Source organism: Opisthocomus hoazin, chromosome 11, assembly GCF_030867145.1.
Source record: "Opisthocomus hoazin isolate bOpiHoa1 chromosome 11, bOpiHoa1.hap1, whole genome shotgun sequence".
NCBI lineage: Eukaryota > Metazoa > Chordata > Aves > Opisthocomiformes > Opisthocomidae > Opisthocomus > Opisthocomus hoazin.
In genome coordinates, this window is record NC_134424.1 from 21,910,658 (window position 1) to 21,929,307 (window position 18,650).

The 18,650-nt window shown below is 47.2% G+C and overlaps 1 protein-coding gene across 6 annotated transcripts in view; it reads left to right on the forward strand.

Annotated features, from left to right (window-relative positions):
- Positions 1 to 18,650, forward strand: part of FGD3 (FYVE, RhoGEF and PH domain containing 3) — a 113,714-nt gene that overhangs the window by 69,245 nt on the left and 25,819 nt on the right. For all 6 annotated transcript variants that reach the window (XR_012765238.1, XM_075432645.1, XM_075432649.1 and 3 more), the window contains exons 5-9: positions 6,417 to 6,506; positions 7,703 to 7,839; positions 9,514 to 9,670; positions 15,084 to 15,222; positions 16,071 to 16,129. Coding sequence is in view for 5 of the 6 variants with exons in the window: in XM_075432645.1 (XP_075288760.1) it covers positions 6,417 to 6,506; positions 7,703 to 7,839; positions 9,514 to 9,670; positions 15,084 to 15,222; positions 16,071 to 16,129 (582 nt within the window). In the remaining variant the exon portion in view is untranslated. The remainder of the gene's footprint in view (positions 1 to 6,416; positions 6,507 to 7,702; positions 7,840 to 9,513; positions 9,671 to 15,083; positions 15,223 to 16,070; positions 16,130 to 18,650) is intronic.

Genomic DNA, 18,650 nt, shown 5'->3' on the forward strand with positions numbered 1-18,650 from the left:
CCAGCCTGCAGTCCCACCTGGCAGCTGGTGTGGGTTCAGGAGAAGAAACTGTTGGTGTGTCCCACTTCCTTGAGCACCAGGGAGGACACCCTTGCCTTGGCTCTGTGTGTGGCACACATGGCTGCCTGGGCATGGAGGGCTGCGGTGCAGATTGCCTTGGGGTTGCGCAGGAGTAAATCCGTGGCAGTACGAGTTAGGGGATCCGGCAGGACTGCAGGGTCTGTACAGCTGAAGGAAACCTCTGTCTTTTATCTTCTATGCAAGAATTTAAGGGAGGAATCGGCGGGAGACGTCTTAGTGGTGGAGACTCCAATTGACATCTATTTGTTAGCATGTGTTAATACAACATCTAATGCATCCGTTGACAGCTGATATCTCTTCAGTAGTGTGCGGGTGAAAGCTTGTTTACATCTCCAATGGGCAGCATCACCACCAGGGTGCAAGGCTTCTCGCCTGCTGCCGTTGGTTTTCCCTCATGCCTGTGTTTCTACATGCATACACACACTGTGAAGTACTTCAGTTATTTTATATTCATAATACATACATATGTGCATGTGTGCAACTGAAATATTATTTAAAAGATAATTTGCTAGTTGCAACATGCCAGCCAGAAAATAATGCATTAAATTAAAAAATCTTTAATCTGGTAATTAGATTTACTGTTTGGACTAGGAAGGTAGTGTCAAACCAACTGTGGCCATGGCAGAAGACTTTACCTTATGATTAAGAAGCGCTTTGCTGATAAATACCAATATTTTGTAAGACATCAGAGTTCTAATGGCTGCTTTTTCAAGTCTTGTTGCTTAGGTGAAGTATCCGTATCGAATGAAATAATGCTGATAAAACATAGAGCTACGAGGTCGTACTTCTCTGTAGCATGCTTGGTGAATTTATAGAAGAGAGAGATCTCTAGAGGAAGACTTTTTTTCTTTGTTTCTTGTGCTACTCTTGTGCATGTGTGTGAGGCCCTGCAGGTTCTCCCCTGCATTTTGAATTGATTTCACCTTCAATAAGGCGTTTTTGACGCTGACCAAGCCACACCATGTTAGCTTGATTTTTGCAGCCAGGTGGAGGCGGAAGGCGTAGAGATGTGCTGCCTCTTCTGCAGTGGAAGGACTGTGCCCTCTCCTGGGGACGCGGCGAGCGAGGCCAGTTTGTGTGCTGGTGGCCACCTCACCCTCCCGCCACCCCCTTGGATGCCGTTGCCGATTTGGGGCACTGTGGACGAAGCGTTAGGGTAAAGGGTCATGGCTTCCAGCGAGGAGAGCCGGTGCGATTCCAAGTTGAGCTGTTCAGTGATTATCCTTAGGCTGGAAGTTCACATCACCCTTGACAAAACTGGTAATTGGCCAGAAAACAAGGTGCTTGCCCCACTGGGAGGGTGAGAGGAGAGTTCGGCGGGCAGCAGCTGCTGGCATGGGAGCTGCGGAGACCCCAGCTCCTCCAGAAAGCTTTGTCTCGGGAGCCAGCATCTTTTTCCTGCTTCCCCCTTCCTACCCCTAGTACCAGGCTTTGCAGCTGCACGGCGGAGGTAGCCAGCGCGCTCATTCAATACACAGGTTTCCAGAGAGCTTTGTTATTGCTGGAGGAGAACACATGAGAAGTACAGCTGCAGAATGGTTTAATGATGGCTCAGTAACTCCTAGGATATCAAGTGAAGTGAAGTGAAGCTCATGAATAAGCATAAGAAGGGAAAAAAAAATATCAGATTTGCTTTTTTCTTCTCTAATTTTCTGCTTCAGATATCTCTCCATCCACCGCCCGAGCTTTCACACATCCCATGGCTAGTGAAGTACCATTGCCTGATACGTAACTCCTGTTGGGTTTAGTCTGGGTTCAGCTCTGCGGTGCGATACGGCTTCCTCTGGGACCCCCCAGCACAGGCTGACAGGTCGCAGTATTGGCACACGGTTACTGCAATATGGTTTAAAATCTCAGGAGCGACTTACTGGGATTTCCAGTTATCTTTTATCAAAATGCAGATGAACAAGGGGAGCTTATTAGTTTTGATAATCTCTCAGAAAATGTCGTGAGCTCCAGGAACTGAGGTGTGTTAGCCTTGATGGTTACAGAAAAACGAGGACATAAAAGTGAGACCGAGGGGCTGTCGTCCTCTGTAGTCACGTACCCAAGGCTTTTGCCAACCACCTGGGAGCAATGGAGTAACACTTTGCAGAATCCCAGCATGGCAGGGGTTGGCAGGGCCCTCTGTGGGTCACCCAGCCCAACCCCCTGCCCAAGCAGGGTCACCCAGAGCAGGCTGCACAGCACCGCGGCCAGGCGGGGCTGGAATATCTCCAGAGAAGGAGACTCCACAGCCTCCCTGGGCAGCCTGGGCCAGGGCTCCGTCACCCTCAGAGGGAAGAAGTTCTTCCTCATGTTCAGCTGGAGCTTCTTCTGCTTCAGTTTGTGCCCATTGCCCCTTGTCCTGTCGCTGGGCACCACTGGAAAGAGTCAGGCCCCATTAGATGGCTAGCACCTCTTTGTATCTTTTTATTGAGATATTTTTCACTAATAGTAATACGTGCTTATTAGTAATCACCAAAAAATGCCTTGCTCCATCTGTCCTGCTTCGTGCTGGGTACAACAGCAGTAATGAAGTCCCACGTGGGCCTCGCACAGTCGCTGACACGCACTTCCCTTCTGCCTGTACGTAGCTGGAATTTCACTTCTGATTTCATTGTCCGGGTTGTGTTGAAAAACTCAGCCTGCAGTTGTGCAAGTCAGACCTTTGGGGCAGATTATCTCCGTGTCTATTCTGAAAACAATTTGCGTAGGTCAATGTTTTACTCAGAATGCTGGGTAAGAAGAATGAAATAAGTTCTCATCATCTTTTTCTTTTTTTCTCCTAATACCCTAAGGAAAATGAGATCTCAGTACAACGAAGACAACGACCAAGCACAGGATAACTTTTCCATATTGTTTTCAGTGTTCTCGAGTAGGAAGCTGTCTCTGTTCTGGGACTTTCTGCGTTCTTTGTAGGGGTGACTGGTGGGGTTTTAAAGCACAACCACATATGATTTCAGCCTACCCAGCAGCTTTCTTGCAAGATTCGCTGAAAGCCTCCTTTGATAGAGGTGTTGACTGTGCACAACCCGTTGTGTGAAAAACAGTTGCTGCAGGGTGTTGCCCAAGTTCTCTCCTATCAAGCCTTTGTTTTTTACTTTAAATTTTTATTTCAGCTTTGCTTCTCGTGGTAGCCAGGTCAGCCTGCATCCCTGAATCGGTGGCCGGGGGTGCTCGGTGGGCACCCGGCCGGCTCGGCGAGCGGGTTCGTGGCGAGCAGCGATGCGCTGGTGCCCGCTGACTTGCACAGGGCAGCTCGGCACGTGCCGTTCCCCAGTTTGTGTCCGGGATTGGGGTGTTCATGGCGCGAACGTCTTCCCACCACAGATGTGAATCTGACCTTGGTGAGAAGCTGGTTCTGTTTGTTCTCAGACTGGCGTTTCTTTTTTCTCTCTAAAAATGTTTTATGGACAGTTGCAGCTGGAAGTGAATTTTTGAGCCTTCTGCAAAGAAGTGAAGGAGCGGCGTGCGGCTGCTGCTTCGAGCACCGGCGAGAGCTTCCTGTGGCGTGAAGCCGGCACCTCCCGCTTCCCTGCCCTCGGCGGCCGTGTCACCCCGCCAGCCGAGCGCCCTGAGCAAGGCTCCGCCGTAGCTGTAGAGCCGTAGCGCCTGGCTGCGGGGGACAGTCGTGCCGTGCCGTGGCCGTGGCCGTGCCCAGCAGTCACGCAGCAAGAGCACTGGGCAAAGCAGGAGCGAAAGATGTTTGCGAGAATCAGACAGCCTAGAATCTGCGTGAGGTGGAAGACTACAAGCGTTCAATATTTCTGTGCCATTTATCTGCTTCGGAAATGGCACGTTGTTTTTGCAGGGATTCCTTAGTGAGGTTACATGTGCTTCGCTGGTGTGACTTCAAGCCTTAAACAAGACGTTAGGTAAGGAATACAGGCCACACTGGAGTTTGCAAGTTTGTTTTACTTTTGCTTTAGAAACATCGACCATGACAGATCTTATTCATAGAGAGCTGAATTACGGCTCAGGCTTTGTTCAAGCTGTCCTGCCATGGTGCAGAATAAGGTCAGAAGAATGGGACTGCCTCATCTTTAATTAATCTGCTGTTTCATTTAAACATTATGCCCATCGAAAGGCAAATGTGTGTCTGACACTAGCAGAGACAGCAGCTGAGGACAGAGTCGCTCTTTAGAACTGAGCTCAAGCTCAGAGTCTGTTCAGCCGTTGTTTGGTATCAGCAAGTTTTTTGGAAATATAGATGGAGTTGCAGATGGTGAAGGTCAGGAGGTTAAAAAGTGCCTGTGCTATGTAAAGATTTACTTCTGAGAACAAATGTATTTGGTTGGAAATAATTATTTTTCAAATTCTGAATTCCGGCAAATCAAAGGATGCTCTTGGCGGCTGGCACACTGGCCTGATCACGTCAGTGCCTTTCAGTCAGGCACTCTTTTGCACCCAGCAGAACTGGCAATTAAATTCTTTCTCAGTGAGAGATCCTCATAGTTACTGGAATTGGAATGCCCAGCAAAGCTGTAATATGCTGTATTTGCCTGTAGCAAGTTCAAGGCTCTGTCGTGCCGTGATTTTTTTTTTTTTTTCCCCTTTTCCCCTAAAAGTTAATATATATCACATGAATGAATGGAGCAGGATGTTGTGCAGCGTGTCAGAGCAGCTTAAAAGAGTCTTGGAGTTTGGTTGAAGTAATACGAGTAGCGGGGCGGGCAGAGTACACGTCAAAGCTGTGCTCGTGGTGGGGTTACCTGTCTCCAGGTTGGCGCCCAGAAAGAGAGGGGTTGCCTGAAAGGAAGACTGATGCTGTTTGAGATCCAGAAACGCCGTGCATCCTCCTTCGATTGCTACTGACATCGTGGAGTTGTGGGTGCTTCGTGCCAAGTGGTCCCTGCTTTCACCTAGGGCAGCTGTGGGTCTGGTTTGTCTGAATTCACGGCTAGCTTTGAAACGTCTTGGAGGTCTTTCCGTCATATTGCGGTTTGCCTATATATGTGGGGGGAGTATTTACATTTTTCTCGTCAACTTTGTTTAGAAACAAAACAAGATGATGTTGAAGAAGCTTAAAGAGAGCATCTAATTGACGTTTTCTGGCCATCTGATGGTGGCCAGCAGGGCTATGTCTAGAAAGGCCTGCCACGAGTGCTAGTGAGCTCCCAGAGATGGGCATTTGGGATGGAAAGCGCTGTTGCTGGTGAGGGGCCCAGGTGCTTCCTGAGCTGGAAACAGCCGGGCGCGTTTAATGGACTTCAGCTGGACTTTGACTCCGTGGATTCGCCCAGTCCTTTGGTGACCCTGCGTGAAGGTTTACCGCCTGCCGTGACATGTTGCTTGAGGAAGCGGCTCTTGGTCTTGAAGCAGCACCTCGGTAATTTTATTTGATGCTCTTTAGTTTCCCCACGTACGAAATAGTGAATAATTGCACCCAGCTGCTGCTTTCTGTTCTGTTAATCATTTACACATCTCTCTCACCTTCATCGCAGTAGTCTTTTTTTTTTTTCCAGATCCAGCCCCGTAAAATTTCCCTACATTTGATCATCCTTGCTGGCCCTTTTGGAGGTTTGTGTTCCCGAACACAAACCAGCCAGCCCGCAGTTCTGCACCCTAGTTGTGGTTTGGTTCTATGTAAGCACGGCATTTAAAGTTGAGCCCCTTAAAAAGGTATCTAGAGTTTGTCAGAAAACTGTGTCCTAATTATTCAAATATTTTTAAGCACTTAGAGAGCAAAGAGTCTATGTAGCTTTTCACTCAACTGTGAATAAAATCAGTGCTTCATAAGTGCATTCAAGTTTTTTAATTAGTCCTTTCTCATTTTATTTTTTTTAATTAGCTTAATGAAAGACTTCACTGAGTGACTTGGATTACATTGCTGAAAATTCTTTCCAGGGAATTGGCTGGCGTTTGAAGCTGCACAAAAATCTTAGAAATACGCCGCAGAGAGTAATGCTGCACTGGCCAGGGAGAGAGATCTGTGGCCAAACAGGTCTGGTTTCTAGTTTGCTTTTTGGTCACAGGACCTGAATCCAAAAAGCAGAACAGTGGATTTACAGTCTGGTGCCTTAGTTACCAAATAGACTAGACGTGTTTCCAGATTTGGAGGGTGTTTCTGGGTCTTTAATAGAAAACCATAGTGAACTAAAGTGATGTCCTGACCAGCTATTGACTGTGTTACTAATTGCTCTTTCAGCAAATAGCTTTAAAAATGTCTCTGGAGCAAACGGATCCTTTGATGAGGGATGCGGAGCAGATTCTGACATGTGTTAACCTCCTTCACTTCAGGCTTCTCTGCTGGCAGGGAGTTTGGCCCGCTGAGAAAATGGAGGAAAGAACCGTTGATGGAACTGGGGTTCGTAGGTGCAGATGGATTGCGTTATTTGTAACTTTTTTTTCAGTGTACAGAGCCCCAAAAGCTATTCAACATCGCAAATGAGCTGCTCCATACAGAAGAAGCGTATGTTAAAAGACTCCATCTCTTGGACCAGGTAATTCAATTTTGAATAAACTCTGCTTTCTTTCCTGTGAGCAGCAGCGATGTCTGCTGTTCATCCCCGAACCTGTAGCCCAGCAGTGTGAAGATGCTGTTTGTAGGTGGGGGATGGGGTTTGCTTGCCAGGCTGCCTGCCGTGGGTCCCAGGGGTTCCCTGAGCTGGGACCCAAGGGTTAGGGTGTCGGAAAGAGGAACGGGAAGGCAGCATCCGAAGATATAGACACCGTCAACATTCGGTTCCTGCCTGGGAGTACGCGGAGAGGAAATCACGGGGACGCGGCAGGCACTGAGAAATGATGAAATCCGCGATTGCTCTGTAATGTGCAAGAGGTTGGAGTCTGGCTAAAGTCAGGCCGCGTGGGTCAGCCCCGTGCTCACAGCGAATTTCTTTTTTAACCCACTGTGTTTCGTAATTGTTGTCCATCATGTTTACACGTGGGGATGAAGTAAAACTGGTGTGAGGAGTCTGAACTTTCTTCCACATACGCATTGAGGCGAGTTCAGGCATTTCTATAATTATCTTAAAGGAAAAAACCTGTGAATGTGCAGGAAAGAAGTGAAAATGAGGATGAGTCACATTGCTCATCAAGTGCTTCTTAAAAAGGAGGGGGGGGAGGAAGAAAAGAAAAAAAAAAAAGAAAATTGTCACCTTGCTAGAAATCTTGTTAGAGGCTGTAACTTGCAGAGCCCTCTTCCCTCCAACTCTAGGACCTCCATGGAGGACTTTCCACGGAGGATGAGCAGAGGCTGGTTCAAGACCTTAGAAATCTAGGGAGTATCTTTCCCTGTTGTTCGGTACAGTGTGATTTTTCCCACAGAGGAACAAAACAATCAAGTGGTTTATTTTCCTTCATCGAAGTAGGAGTGAGTGCTCTTCAGGGACTGGTTGTTCTTTGCAACTTGCACTCCAAAGTACAAGATGTCTGATCTTCTCAGTAGTGTCAGGCTTTTTCGACTTACCCCTCACATTTTTCTAATTTACATCTATGGCCTGTAATCCTAAATCTAACCCTACCTGACAGTGGGCTGACATTGTGTGAACCTCCTGAAAGAGCCCAAGGGCTGACGACCAGAAGTCCAAAACTGTAGCTCTCCCCTAAGGCAGTCAGCGTTGTGATGCTGCAGTCTGAAGCCAGCCTGGCAAGGATTGGGTTTTGTAACTATATGGTGGTACCCTCTTGTCTCATGCAGGTTTTTTGCACGAAGTTGTCAGAAGCAGGTATTTCATCGGAAGTGATAACGGGCATCTTTTCAAATATTTCTTCCATCTATTGTTTCCACGGACAATTTCTCCTCCCTGAGCTCAAAACAAGAATTACCCAAGAATGGTAGGTAACTGTCGTTACAATTATTTTTCAAATGTGTTTTCAAGAAACTATAGCAACCCTAAGGCCTAGTCAAATTCCAAAGTTTTTCATTGTTTCATGCAGCAGGTCACTTGTTATTTAATATGTTAGTATGGAGTCTCTTAAGCATTTCTGAATACAGGAATTGGACCTGAGCACTCGAAATTTCTGAAGTACCTTGTGAGAACTTTTTCAGTCCAAGGTATTGCCAGACCTGTTTTCCCTACTGTATCTCCACTCTCCTATTATTGCAGTACTGTGAATTTGCAGTACTAGGAAGGAAGTTGCTCGTTTTGGCCCCACAGATGAAGTATTTTGGCCCCACTGTGATGTACTGAGAAACCACAGTTACTTCTCAGAGAAGGAAAATGCATCGTCATGTCACAGTCTAGACTTTGCTTGCCATGTGAGAAGCATCCATTTTATATTTTCTTCAACGAATTTTGCTATGGTTGTACAAAATTTAATTTCATGTTAAAATGAGCAAACCGATAGAAAATCTGGACAGATAAGACAGATGGCTTCATATCTATAAATCTGCTTATGTCTGTTATGCAACCACTTCTGTTGTTGAGCACCACAGCATTGCACAAGTGTTCACCCCAGAATTTTTTGGCCTTCTGTTCTAGGAGATAATAAATATTAATTGCAGTGTATACGTACTTTCACTAAGAAAACAGATGTGGGCTGGGTTTTTGTCAATGAACGATAATGGTCAAATACCAATTAAAATTTGGCAACTGTAGCAAGTTGTGGATGATGCAGAAGTGCAGCGCTAGGCAGAAAGGTCAATTGTAAGATCTAGGAGACTTGATTCGAGACGACACACTGGCTGCGAAGAGCATCCTGCAGCGGGAGGTGCGGACGGTGCTGACACTGCACCTTGCCAGGTAACCTAAATGGTGAAGACAAGTCCAGAGTTCACATCTGTCTTGGCCGAGCCCAGTCTTCACACCGTTCATCACTGACCAGAAGCAATAAAGGAGTCTCGGCGCCTTTGCACCTGACTTGCATTTCTAGGACAGCTGTAACACAAGGGGAGGGAATCTGGAGAGCTTGGACCTCGGAAGAGGGCAGGAGCTTGTTAAATGGCTAACGGGGGTCCCGTGCGGCCAGACTGCAGAGTCAGGAGAGGAAAGCTGGGGGAAAGACGGCTGGCTCTCTGCCTGGCCGCGAGTTCGGAGGAGATGAAGCTGCGTGGCTCCCGCTGCCCCCAGCCTCGGGGGGTCTCCAGGCGAACGTGTGTCTGGCCCCCCGCTGAACCGAGAGATCGCTTTGCATGAAAACCTCTTCAGAAGTTTGGCTGTGGTGGAGAAGATGATTTTTAGACAGTAAAAGTTTCCCACAAGGTTTTGTGCTGGACAGCAGAGTTATACGGATGTTCCTGTAGCGATGGGTAGTCAGTCTGAATCTGATCTTCGCTTACGAGCGTGACAGCAGGGGCAGAAAATACCATCCTAGATTAATGTTTGAGGTTTCATCTAGGGTACCGTATAGATTCCTTTAATCAAAAGTTAGCCTGAAGTATCTTGATTGCATATGTGTGTACGTGCTTGTGCGTGTGAGACACAGCTGTGAAAGCCTGACAGTTGTGTTTTCTCTGAGGTTCGTGTGGATTTCCAGAGATTTCAGTGCTTGCCTGTCTCTTTCCCGTAGGAACGTCAACCCGCGGCTAGGAGATATCCTACAGAAACTGGCTCCTTTTCTGAAGATGTATGGAGAATATGTAAAGAACTTTGACAGGGCGATGGACATGGTGAACACATGTATGCAGAGGTCGTCTCCGTTCAAAGACGTTGTTCAGAACATACAGGTATGTTGTTAGTTGGCAGAATATGGCTTGGAGATCTGCATTTGTTTGTGTGAGTTTATTTTTTTATAGTGCGTGACACACAGTGTTCAGCTAGAAGATAATACTGCTCTAATACTAAAAATACACAATTTTAGCGGCAGGCCTTTCTTCTCTTTTGCCATGTGACACAGATTTTTCACGTTAGGTAGCTTTTTCTCCACTCCCATATTTAAGAGGAGTATCAGAAGTCACAGAATGAAACTTTGCTGTTGACCCAGCAATTGTGACTGCGAACACATCCACTTATAAACTCATTTTGATTTATTTTCCTCATTACTAATTTTAATTGCTTTTCAACAAATACGTTTTCATTCTGAGGTGGGTGTGTTTGAGTTTGGGCACATCCCTGGCAGCGTCTGGTGTTGGTCAGTATTTTCAGGGGCTCAGGAAGTGGCACGCAGCTCTCGGGGGTCCCAGCTCTGCAGGAGGATGCTTAGCATGGATTTTCATGTGTTTCCTCTTAATTATACAAAAAGCTGTGTGGGGAGGAGGGAACAGCTCTGCTTATGCTTGTGTATCTGTAAAAACTCTCACTCACCCTTAGGTCCTGGGCCAGCTGAAGGGATGCAGCAGGCTCTGTCCACGGGCCAGCATCCCTCCAAAGGGATGCAGCAGGCTCTGTCCACGGGCCAGCATCCCTCCAAAGGGATGCAGCAGGCTCGGTCCTGCTGGCCGGCATCCCTCCGCCGGCGCTGGGAAAGCAGATACCAACCCCAGGAGGGGAGGGGAGGGCTGGCAGGAGGGGCTCAGCTGAGCGGGGAGCACAGCTGCCTGCCCTGAACGGGAGGATTGTGCTGGGCCAGCTGTCGGGAACCCAGTAATCCCCAGCAAGCTGCAGAGGAGAGGCCCTGACTCAGACGGAAGCTTGGAGGAGCAGGAACTGGGGAAGGTCCTCTCCTGCCAGGCTCTCACTCCACGTGGCTTTTTCTTAACCTTTTTCTGTCCGAACCCAGCCTGCTCTCACCGAGGTTCTGCGCAGCAAACTGTAAGAAAAAGCACACGGGCGTTTTGCTGTCTGCAGCTTGTGCCAAGCCACTGACATGGCTTTCTGAAGCATAAATCTGTTTGTGAATGGTTTCCCTACAGCACAGGCATCTGCCTGCCCCAGAGTTCATCTGTCGCTTCTCACCACCAAGCCACGCACACAAACCCCTTGTGTTAGCTGTCAGTCTGCAGAAGGGGTCTGCAGCTGGCTGAGACCGTGAGGCTTTCTGCTGTTGCTTCAGCAAAGCCCCAGCAGGCAGCATGAACACAGACAACGCGCGTAGGAGGCGCGGTTCGGAACCTGCTGATGACAGGATTTCACTCTGTGTTATTTTAGCGGCCACGTCACAGCACCTTTTGCTGCTGTCAGTGACAGGAGGAGGCAGCAGGGAAAGATTTGACCCAGAGCGCTTGGTCCGCTCATCTGACCCATCTCTGTGCTGTCACCACAGTTACTTTCCAAAAGAGCAGATGGAGTCTGTTGTGATCCTGCAGTAACACACTGTCCACCTAAGCTGTTAATGGAGTAGTTATACAGCTTAAGGCATTAACAGTTATTAATTATGCTAAACTAGGGAAAACAGAAAACAAAAATCATATGGTACTTGTAAGTGAATGACTGTGCCTTACCAAGTTTACTTTAGCTGACCTTGAAGATAAACATACTTTCTGTTGGGTTCACCTCCACCTACTGGGGCCAAAACTTGGTAGCTGGTGAGTTTATTGGGACTTTTCTTTTGTCAGCTTTCTCCTTATGCGATCATGTAGGTACTTTTTAATATATATTTCTGTGTTTTGGATTGTCACATGAACTAAACAGAGAAAAAACGTTTATCCTTCCTCTAGTAAAGTCATATGAATTGCAGTGTAAACTTGTAAACTTCTAAAAATTGCATAGCATTAAACTTTTCCTATTTGGAGCAGTTGATTTTGTCACTGACAGCTTTTTGGAGAAGATACGCTGGGCACATGAATACAACTGACGTGAGCCTTGAAGCGACTTGCTCCTCTGCTTCCCTGTTGCTGTTCAGTGTTAGGGCTCATCCTATTGCAGGAATGAAAAGATGATGGAGAAGGTTATAGTAAGTGGATTTGGGAATACAAACCAAGTGCTAAGGTGCGGTAGTGCCGTTCTGTGTCCCTTTTAGTTCTTCCTGGAGTCTCTGATTCTTTCCATCCCAGTTGTCTTTTCTGGGAAACCTGGTGCTGGAAAACTCTGGGAGATAATAAATTCACTTCATCTCCTATAAACAGAAATATTGTTCACTCCGTTTCACTGCGACAAAATATTTTTGAAGGGAAATTTATGTCTCTGAATTTCTGGAAGGATAGTGAATATTTTTCTATCAGACATTCACCTCCAGGCTTTGCTTTGAGAACTGAACAAGTCAGCAGTGTGTCGTGGGCTGTAATATTTATGACAAGAATTGCAAATACCTGAAACAAATGCTTTTCTCTGAGAAAACCATACTGAAATTTAAGTAGTTGTTCAAGGTTTGCTTCAACTGGGACAGACTAAGACGTGACAGGAGTTAGCTGACATAAAAATAATGCCACGGAGAAAAGCCTGTATGTGTATGTGTGGGGTTAACGTGCTGACATGGGATTCATGCCCATGAAATGGTGGAGTTCAAGATCCTTAGGGCAGCGAGGAGGGCTCACAGCAAGCTCTGTACCCTGAATTTCAGGAGAGCAGGCTTTGGCCTCTTCAGGGACCTGCTCAGTGGAGTACCATGGGATAAAGGCCTGGAGGGAAGAGGGGCCCAAGAAAGCTGGTTAATATTCAAAGATCACCTTCTCCAAGGTCAGGAGCGATGCGTCCCAGCAAAGAGCAAGTCGGGCAAAAACACCAGGAGGCCTGCATGGATGAACACGGAGCTCCTGGACAAGTCAAACACAGAAAGGAAGCCTACAGAGGGTGGAAGCAAGGACAGGTAGCCTGGTAGGAATACAGAGAAATTGTCCGAGCAGCCAGGGGTCAGGTTAGGGAGGCCAAAGCCGTGACAGAGTGAAATCTGGCCAGGGACATCAAGGGCACAAGAAAAGCTTCTATAGTTATGTCAGTGATAAAGGGAAGACTAGGGAAAACATGGACAAACTGGAGAAGTCGGCCTGTGTGAACCTCAAGAGGTTCTACAAGGCCAAGTGCAGGGTCCTGCACCTGGGTTGGGGCAACTTCTGGTATCAGGCTGGGGGATGAAGGGATGGAGAGCAGCCCCGTGGAGAAGGACTTGGGGTTACTGGGGGATGTAAAGCTGGACATGACCCAGCAGTGTGCACTGACAGCCCAGAAGCCAACCGTCCCCTGGGCTGCATCCCCAGCAGCGTGGGCACAGGGCGAGGGAGGGGATTCTGCCCCTCTGCCCCGCTCTGGTGAGACCCCCCCGGGAGTCCTGCTTCCAGCTCTGGAGCCCTCAGCACAGGACAGAGCTGGAGCTGTTGGAGCGGGGCCAGAGGAGGCCCCAGCAATGATGCGAGGGCTGGAACCCCTCTGCTGGAGGAAAGGCTGGGAGAGCTGGGGCTGCTCAGCCTGGGGAAGAGAAGGCTGCGGGGAGACCTTACAGCAGCTGCCAGTGCCTGAAGGGGCTGCGAGAGAGCTGGAGAGGGGCTTGTGACAAGGACATGGGGTGATAGGACAAGGGGTGATGGCTTCAAACTGAGAGAGGGCAGATTTAGATTAGCTATCAGGAAGGAATTCTTCCCCATGAGGGTGGTGAGGCCCTGGCCCAGGCTGCCCAGAGAAGCTGTGGCTGCCCCCTCCCTGGCAGGGCTCAAGGCCAGGCTGGACGGGGCTCTGAGCACCCTGGGCTGGTGGGAGGGGTCCCTGCCCATGGCAGGGGGGTGGAGCTGGGTGACATATGAAGTTTCTTCCATCCCAAACTATTCTGTGATTCTGTCATTCAGGAGTCAGATGACATTGCTAACAGAAACTTCCTGTGTGCTTTAAACCAAGTTATTTACTGTGTTTCTCATTTCTTGTCCCCTCTTTTAAATAGAAATATCCTTTCACTTCATAGGGATGTTATGAAGGTAGGTACACCGCAAGACTCAGTACAATGGCAAGCAGAGCAGTTTGATGCCTGATCGGGTAGTATTTAGTGTAATCAGTCTCAAACCTACTCCCATTCTTGGTCAAGTGAAAAAAAAAAAAAAAACAACAACTGAGAATTTGAGGCGGCTCTTCCTTCAGAGGTGGTGAGCAGTGTATCTGATGTTCATGCAGTAAGCTCTAGCAAGCAATATATCCCCGTGGGGTTTCTGATTTTGTATAATCTTTGTGGGGAATAACACTGCATGGGGCCATGGATAGGAAAAACTTTTTTGAGCCTGTGAAGACACACTCAAAATCTAAGAGAAGATTGTTGCATATTTGCAGAAAATGCCAGACATGGGGCAAAGGTTCCTGTGAAACCTGTCAGCTCTGAAATCTGCCTGAGGGTAGAAACATTTTACAGGGGGATCTGGACAGGCTGGATCGATGGGCCAAGGCCAGCTGTGAGGTTCAACAAGGCCAAGTGCCAGGTCCTGCACTTGGGTCACAACAACCCCATGCAACGCTCCAGGCTTGGGGAAGAGTGGCTGGAGAGCTGCCCGATGGAAAAGGACCTGGGGGTGCTGGTCGACAGCCGACTGACCATGAGCCAGCAGTGTGCCCAGGTGGCCAAGAAGGCCAATGGCATCCTGGCTTGGATCAGGAATAGTGTGGCCAGCAGGAGGAGGGAGGTGATCGTGCCCCTGTACTCAGCACTGGTGAGGCCACACCTGGAGTACTGTGTTCAGTTTTGGGCCCCTCACTACAAGAAGGACACTGAGGGGCTGGAGCATGTCCAGAGAAGGGCAGCGAGGCTGGTGAGGGGTCTGGAGAACAAGTCTTATGAGGAGCGACTGAGGGAGCTGGGGCTGTTTGTCTGATGAGGAGGCTGAGGGGAGACCTTATCGCTCTCTACAACTCCCTGACAGGAGGTTGTAGCGACATGGGGGTCGGTCTCTTTTCCCAAGTAGCAAGTGATAGGACGAACGGAAACGGCCTCAAGTTGTGCCAGGGCAGGTTTAGATTAGATATTGGGAAAAATTTCTTCACAGAAAGGGTTGTCAGGCATTGGAACAGGCTGCCCAGGGCAGTGGTTGAGTCACCATCCCTTTAGGTATTTGGAAGACGTGTAGATGTGGCACTTAGAGACATGGTTTAGTGGTGGACTTGGCAGTGTTAGGGTAATGGTTGGACTGGATGATCTTAAGGGTCTTTTCCAGCTTAAATGCTTCCATGATTCTGTGATAGCTGGAGAAGTTGCTCCTCTGACTTAGGTGAATGGTGATTTTTCATTGCTGTTTAACACCAAAAGCAGGGGCAAAGCCAAACCATTCTGTGCTTGTTTTCTTGCCGTTACAGAAACAGGAGGTTTGTGGAAACCTGACATTACAGCATCACATGCTTGAACCAGTGCAAAGGATTCCTCGTTATGAGCTTCTCCTAAAGGACTATTTGAAGAAACTTCCAGAAGAGTCTCCAGACAGGAAAGATGCTGAAAGTACATGTAAACTCCTCTCTGTCTGATGAGCACAATAAAATCTTGGAGAGTTGTTTCTTCACATGTTCAGATACTTTCAGCTGGGGCTAGAGTAGAAATGGAGATTTAAATTAATCGAATTGTTGTCAAACATAGCACAAAGGGATTGGGAATGTGCTTCAGCAGAGGAGAAAAGGGTTGTTATGTTAACTCTAGGAATGAAGGGAGCTTTGGCAGATAAACAGTGACAAAATGGTGAGGTTTGTAATGGCAGAACATCTGGCATTTTTATTTAATCCATTGCATGGCCAAGGACAAATACAGCAGACATCCTTGTGATAGCCGGTGGAAGAAAGTAAGAATGGTTCTAAATGCATGTGCGTCCCTAGGAAAGCGGGTTAGATTCTGTTAACATGAAAGAACGGGAGAAATGGACTTCTGTTGGTTTCTAGGAGTTGGTGATCTTGACCAAAGCAGCTTGTTGCCATAAGCACAGAAGCCATGTTACAGGAAAACGCTCTTAAAAGTGTGCTTATGAAGACTTAAGTGAGGCTTAAGTTAACTTTTAGTAGGTTGATGCCTAGAAGGTAAATTTTTTTGTCACTATGTGCTTTGGCTCACCTAGACTTTCAGGAGAGAAAGTTTAAACGCTCAGATACACATGGACCAGCTGAACATGCAGAAGCGGTTGTGTATGTAACTGCTTATAGCCATTCCTTTTACCTTATGGAAGGAAAAAGATATATTTCTTGCTTTTGCAACAGCAATTTTGCAGGAAACACGCTAATCGGGGAGGTGAAAAATACCCCCAAGGTGCTATTAAGAGATATAATCCAGAGAATGCATAACTGTTACTGCCTTCATTGCAGAATCACTGGAGCTCATATCTACGGCGGCAAACCACTCGAATGCAGCCATCCGAAAGATGGTGAGTAGAAATGGTGTAATGGAATTTGTAATCGGGCTGAAACGCTTGGCTGAACCGACGGTCCCCCACTGCAAGGGGCTCAGTAAAGCAGGCTGGGGAGAATTTTCAGATACGGTGAGTCAGGCTTTAAGCGTCAGCTGGAGATCTGAGTTCTCTGTATCGTCAGTGATCCGATTGTGGTTACCATGGGTTGCTGGGCCAAAATTTCGCTTTCCTTGTTCTTAGGGACCCAGTGGGTTGAAAAAGGAGTTCTTCATAAAACTCATCATTTGCTTTTCATTGAAAAATGTTGAAATTATTCTGATTAGGTCTGTTCACGAGGTGTCCGTGCAGATTTTCACACTATTTTTTTAGTCCTACAAGTCTTCACCAGACTGGAGGTTGTTTTGGTTGGATTTTTGGCTCATTTTACGTGCACAGAGTGCACATTTAGCGTGCGTCAGTAGCTTTGGTAAGCTATACTGCTCAAGCTGGACAGTCTGAGACCGTGGAGGTTTTGAATGTTAGCACGTGTTTTGTGTGCAGAACAGCTAGTGCGTTACCATTAAAGCAAATGAACTTTACAGTGGCAGATGTTGTCCCTTTTGTGCACCCAAGTGCCTCAGGAGCTTGTGTATCTGATAGATCTGAAATGCTGCCTGTCAGGCCTGACACTCGCTGACTGTTTGCGGGTGCAAGGTTGACGTCCCCTCCCGTGTCAGACCCTGGCTTCCTTCTCCCGGCCGGCGGGGCCACCAAGAGACCGCGTTTCCTGGGGCTGCTATGGGGAAGGAGCCAGCTGATGCCCCTGTGTTTTCAGCATGTCTCAGTGCTAACCAGTTTGGAAACCATCTGTTTCTATTTGAGTCCAGCGTGTTCTCCTGATAAGGATGTGTTTTGGTGGAATTTTTTCTGGTTTGGGGCCTTGAGCAACTCCTCCCTCCACAAGCAGTAACCGTTTTGCTGGGGGCTGCGTACAGGATCTCCACAGCCAGCAGAAACATGAAGCCGCCAGCCGGTTGCTTTCTGTGTTGGATGCTGTTTCTGTTAGTACGCAAAAACCTCTGAGAAACGGCTGCTATAATAATTTTACACCCCCTGTTTGTTGCTGATAAGAACCTGAAGCCTCTGATCAGGGCTTCTTATTGCATTGAATTCTTTTGTAATGAATAGGTTTTGCCTGATCAGAGACTCAAAGGAAAAATGAAAATAAAACATAAATCATGGTTCCAAATCTGACTTTTCCTAGAAGTGCAGATGTCCCTCAGGTTTTGGACCTGCTCTTAGAGTTCTAGTTTCTGCTTTAAAAAAATCAGCTTGATAAGTTCATTGGGTTTTGTTTGTTTTAAATTAGTGGGACCTCTTGCTCATCTTCCCATATGGTGGAAAAACTCCATGGACTTTCTGGGCTTAGGAGATTTGTTCATTTGTTTTTATTCCACCCCCACCCCCCATTTTGTTTTCCAGTGTTTGTTCTAACAGTTTGGTTTTGTTTGGGGTTTTCTGGTGGATTTTTTTGGTGGTTCGTTTGTTCAGTCATTGGTCAGAAGAATTGGTGAGGACAGGAGCTGGGGTGATATATATATTTGTGGTGAAACTGTTCAGGTCAAATGGGGGTGAACAAAGTGTGTAAAGACCTGAAATTCCAGCTTAAAAATCTGTAGATAGGTTGGGGTATGATTCAGAGATGTGTTTGGGTGTATTTTGGGGTGTAATTGCATAGATCCCTGTCCTCGCTTTCTGACCATTTGCTGACAGTGCCATTTGGAGTGTATCAGTCCAGCTTGTGGTTGAAAGCCAAGCTTTTCCAAATGCTATAACTCAGAAGGGAGATTTACACGCCTCTCTTATTTTGACTGGTTAAAGCTGCTGCGGTGCTTAATATAGCAGCTGCAAGTGGGTGAACTAGTTACCTTTATCCGTTTGAATACTGCGTAGGGGGACTTCAGTACTTGGATGACTTAATATAAAGTCAAAACATTGCTTTGCTGAAAAGCAGAAAGTAATGTCTTCATAGAGAATTTTGACCAAGACTTAAGGATGCTTGAATGACATTAAAACTATATTTTATAAACATTTTATCCTGGCCTGTTTCAAAAGTGCTTAGTGCCACAGAGGCCCCTGCGTAGGACTGTAGCATTCCCCGTACTGCTGAGGTTTTAGACTTAGCTTAGAAATGCAGAATATGACCATGCTTCCTGATGGAGACCTACCTGCCGTTGCATCAGCAGCAATACAAGAGGTGAAACTTCTCAGAAGCTGAGAAATGACCGCACTGTAGCAGAAGTCTTAGTCTGAGATGTGGGGTGGAAGTTAATACGTTCAGACTTGGAACCTATTTGGTAATGTACTTGTCTCCAGCTTGACCATTGATTTTACTGGACCTGATACGTATCTCTGGAAGCCATTGCCCAGCCATTGCTTCCAGAGATACGTATTTATTGTTGGACAGGAATATCTAAAAATATCAAATAGATTGATCTCAGCGTGTCATTAAGCGGTACAACCCAAGTATGACTCATGAGTGACTGATGCAGAGTGG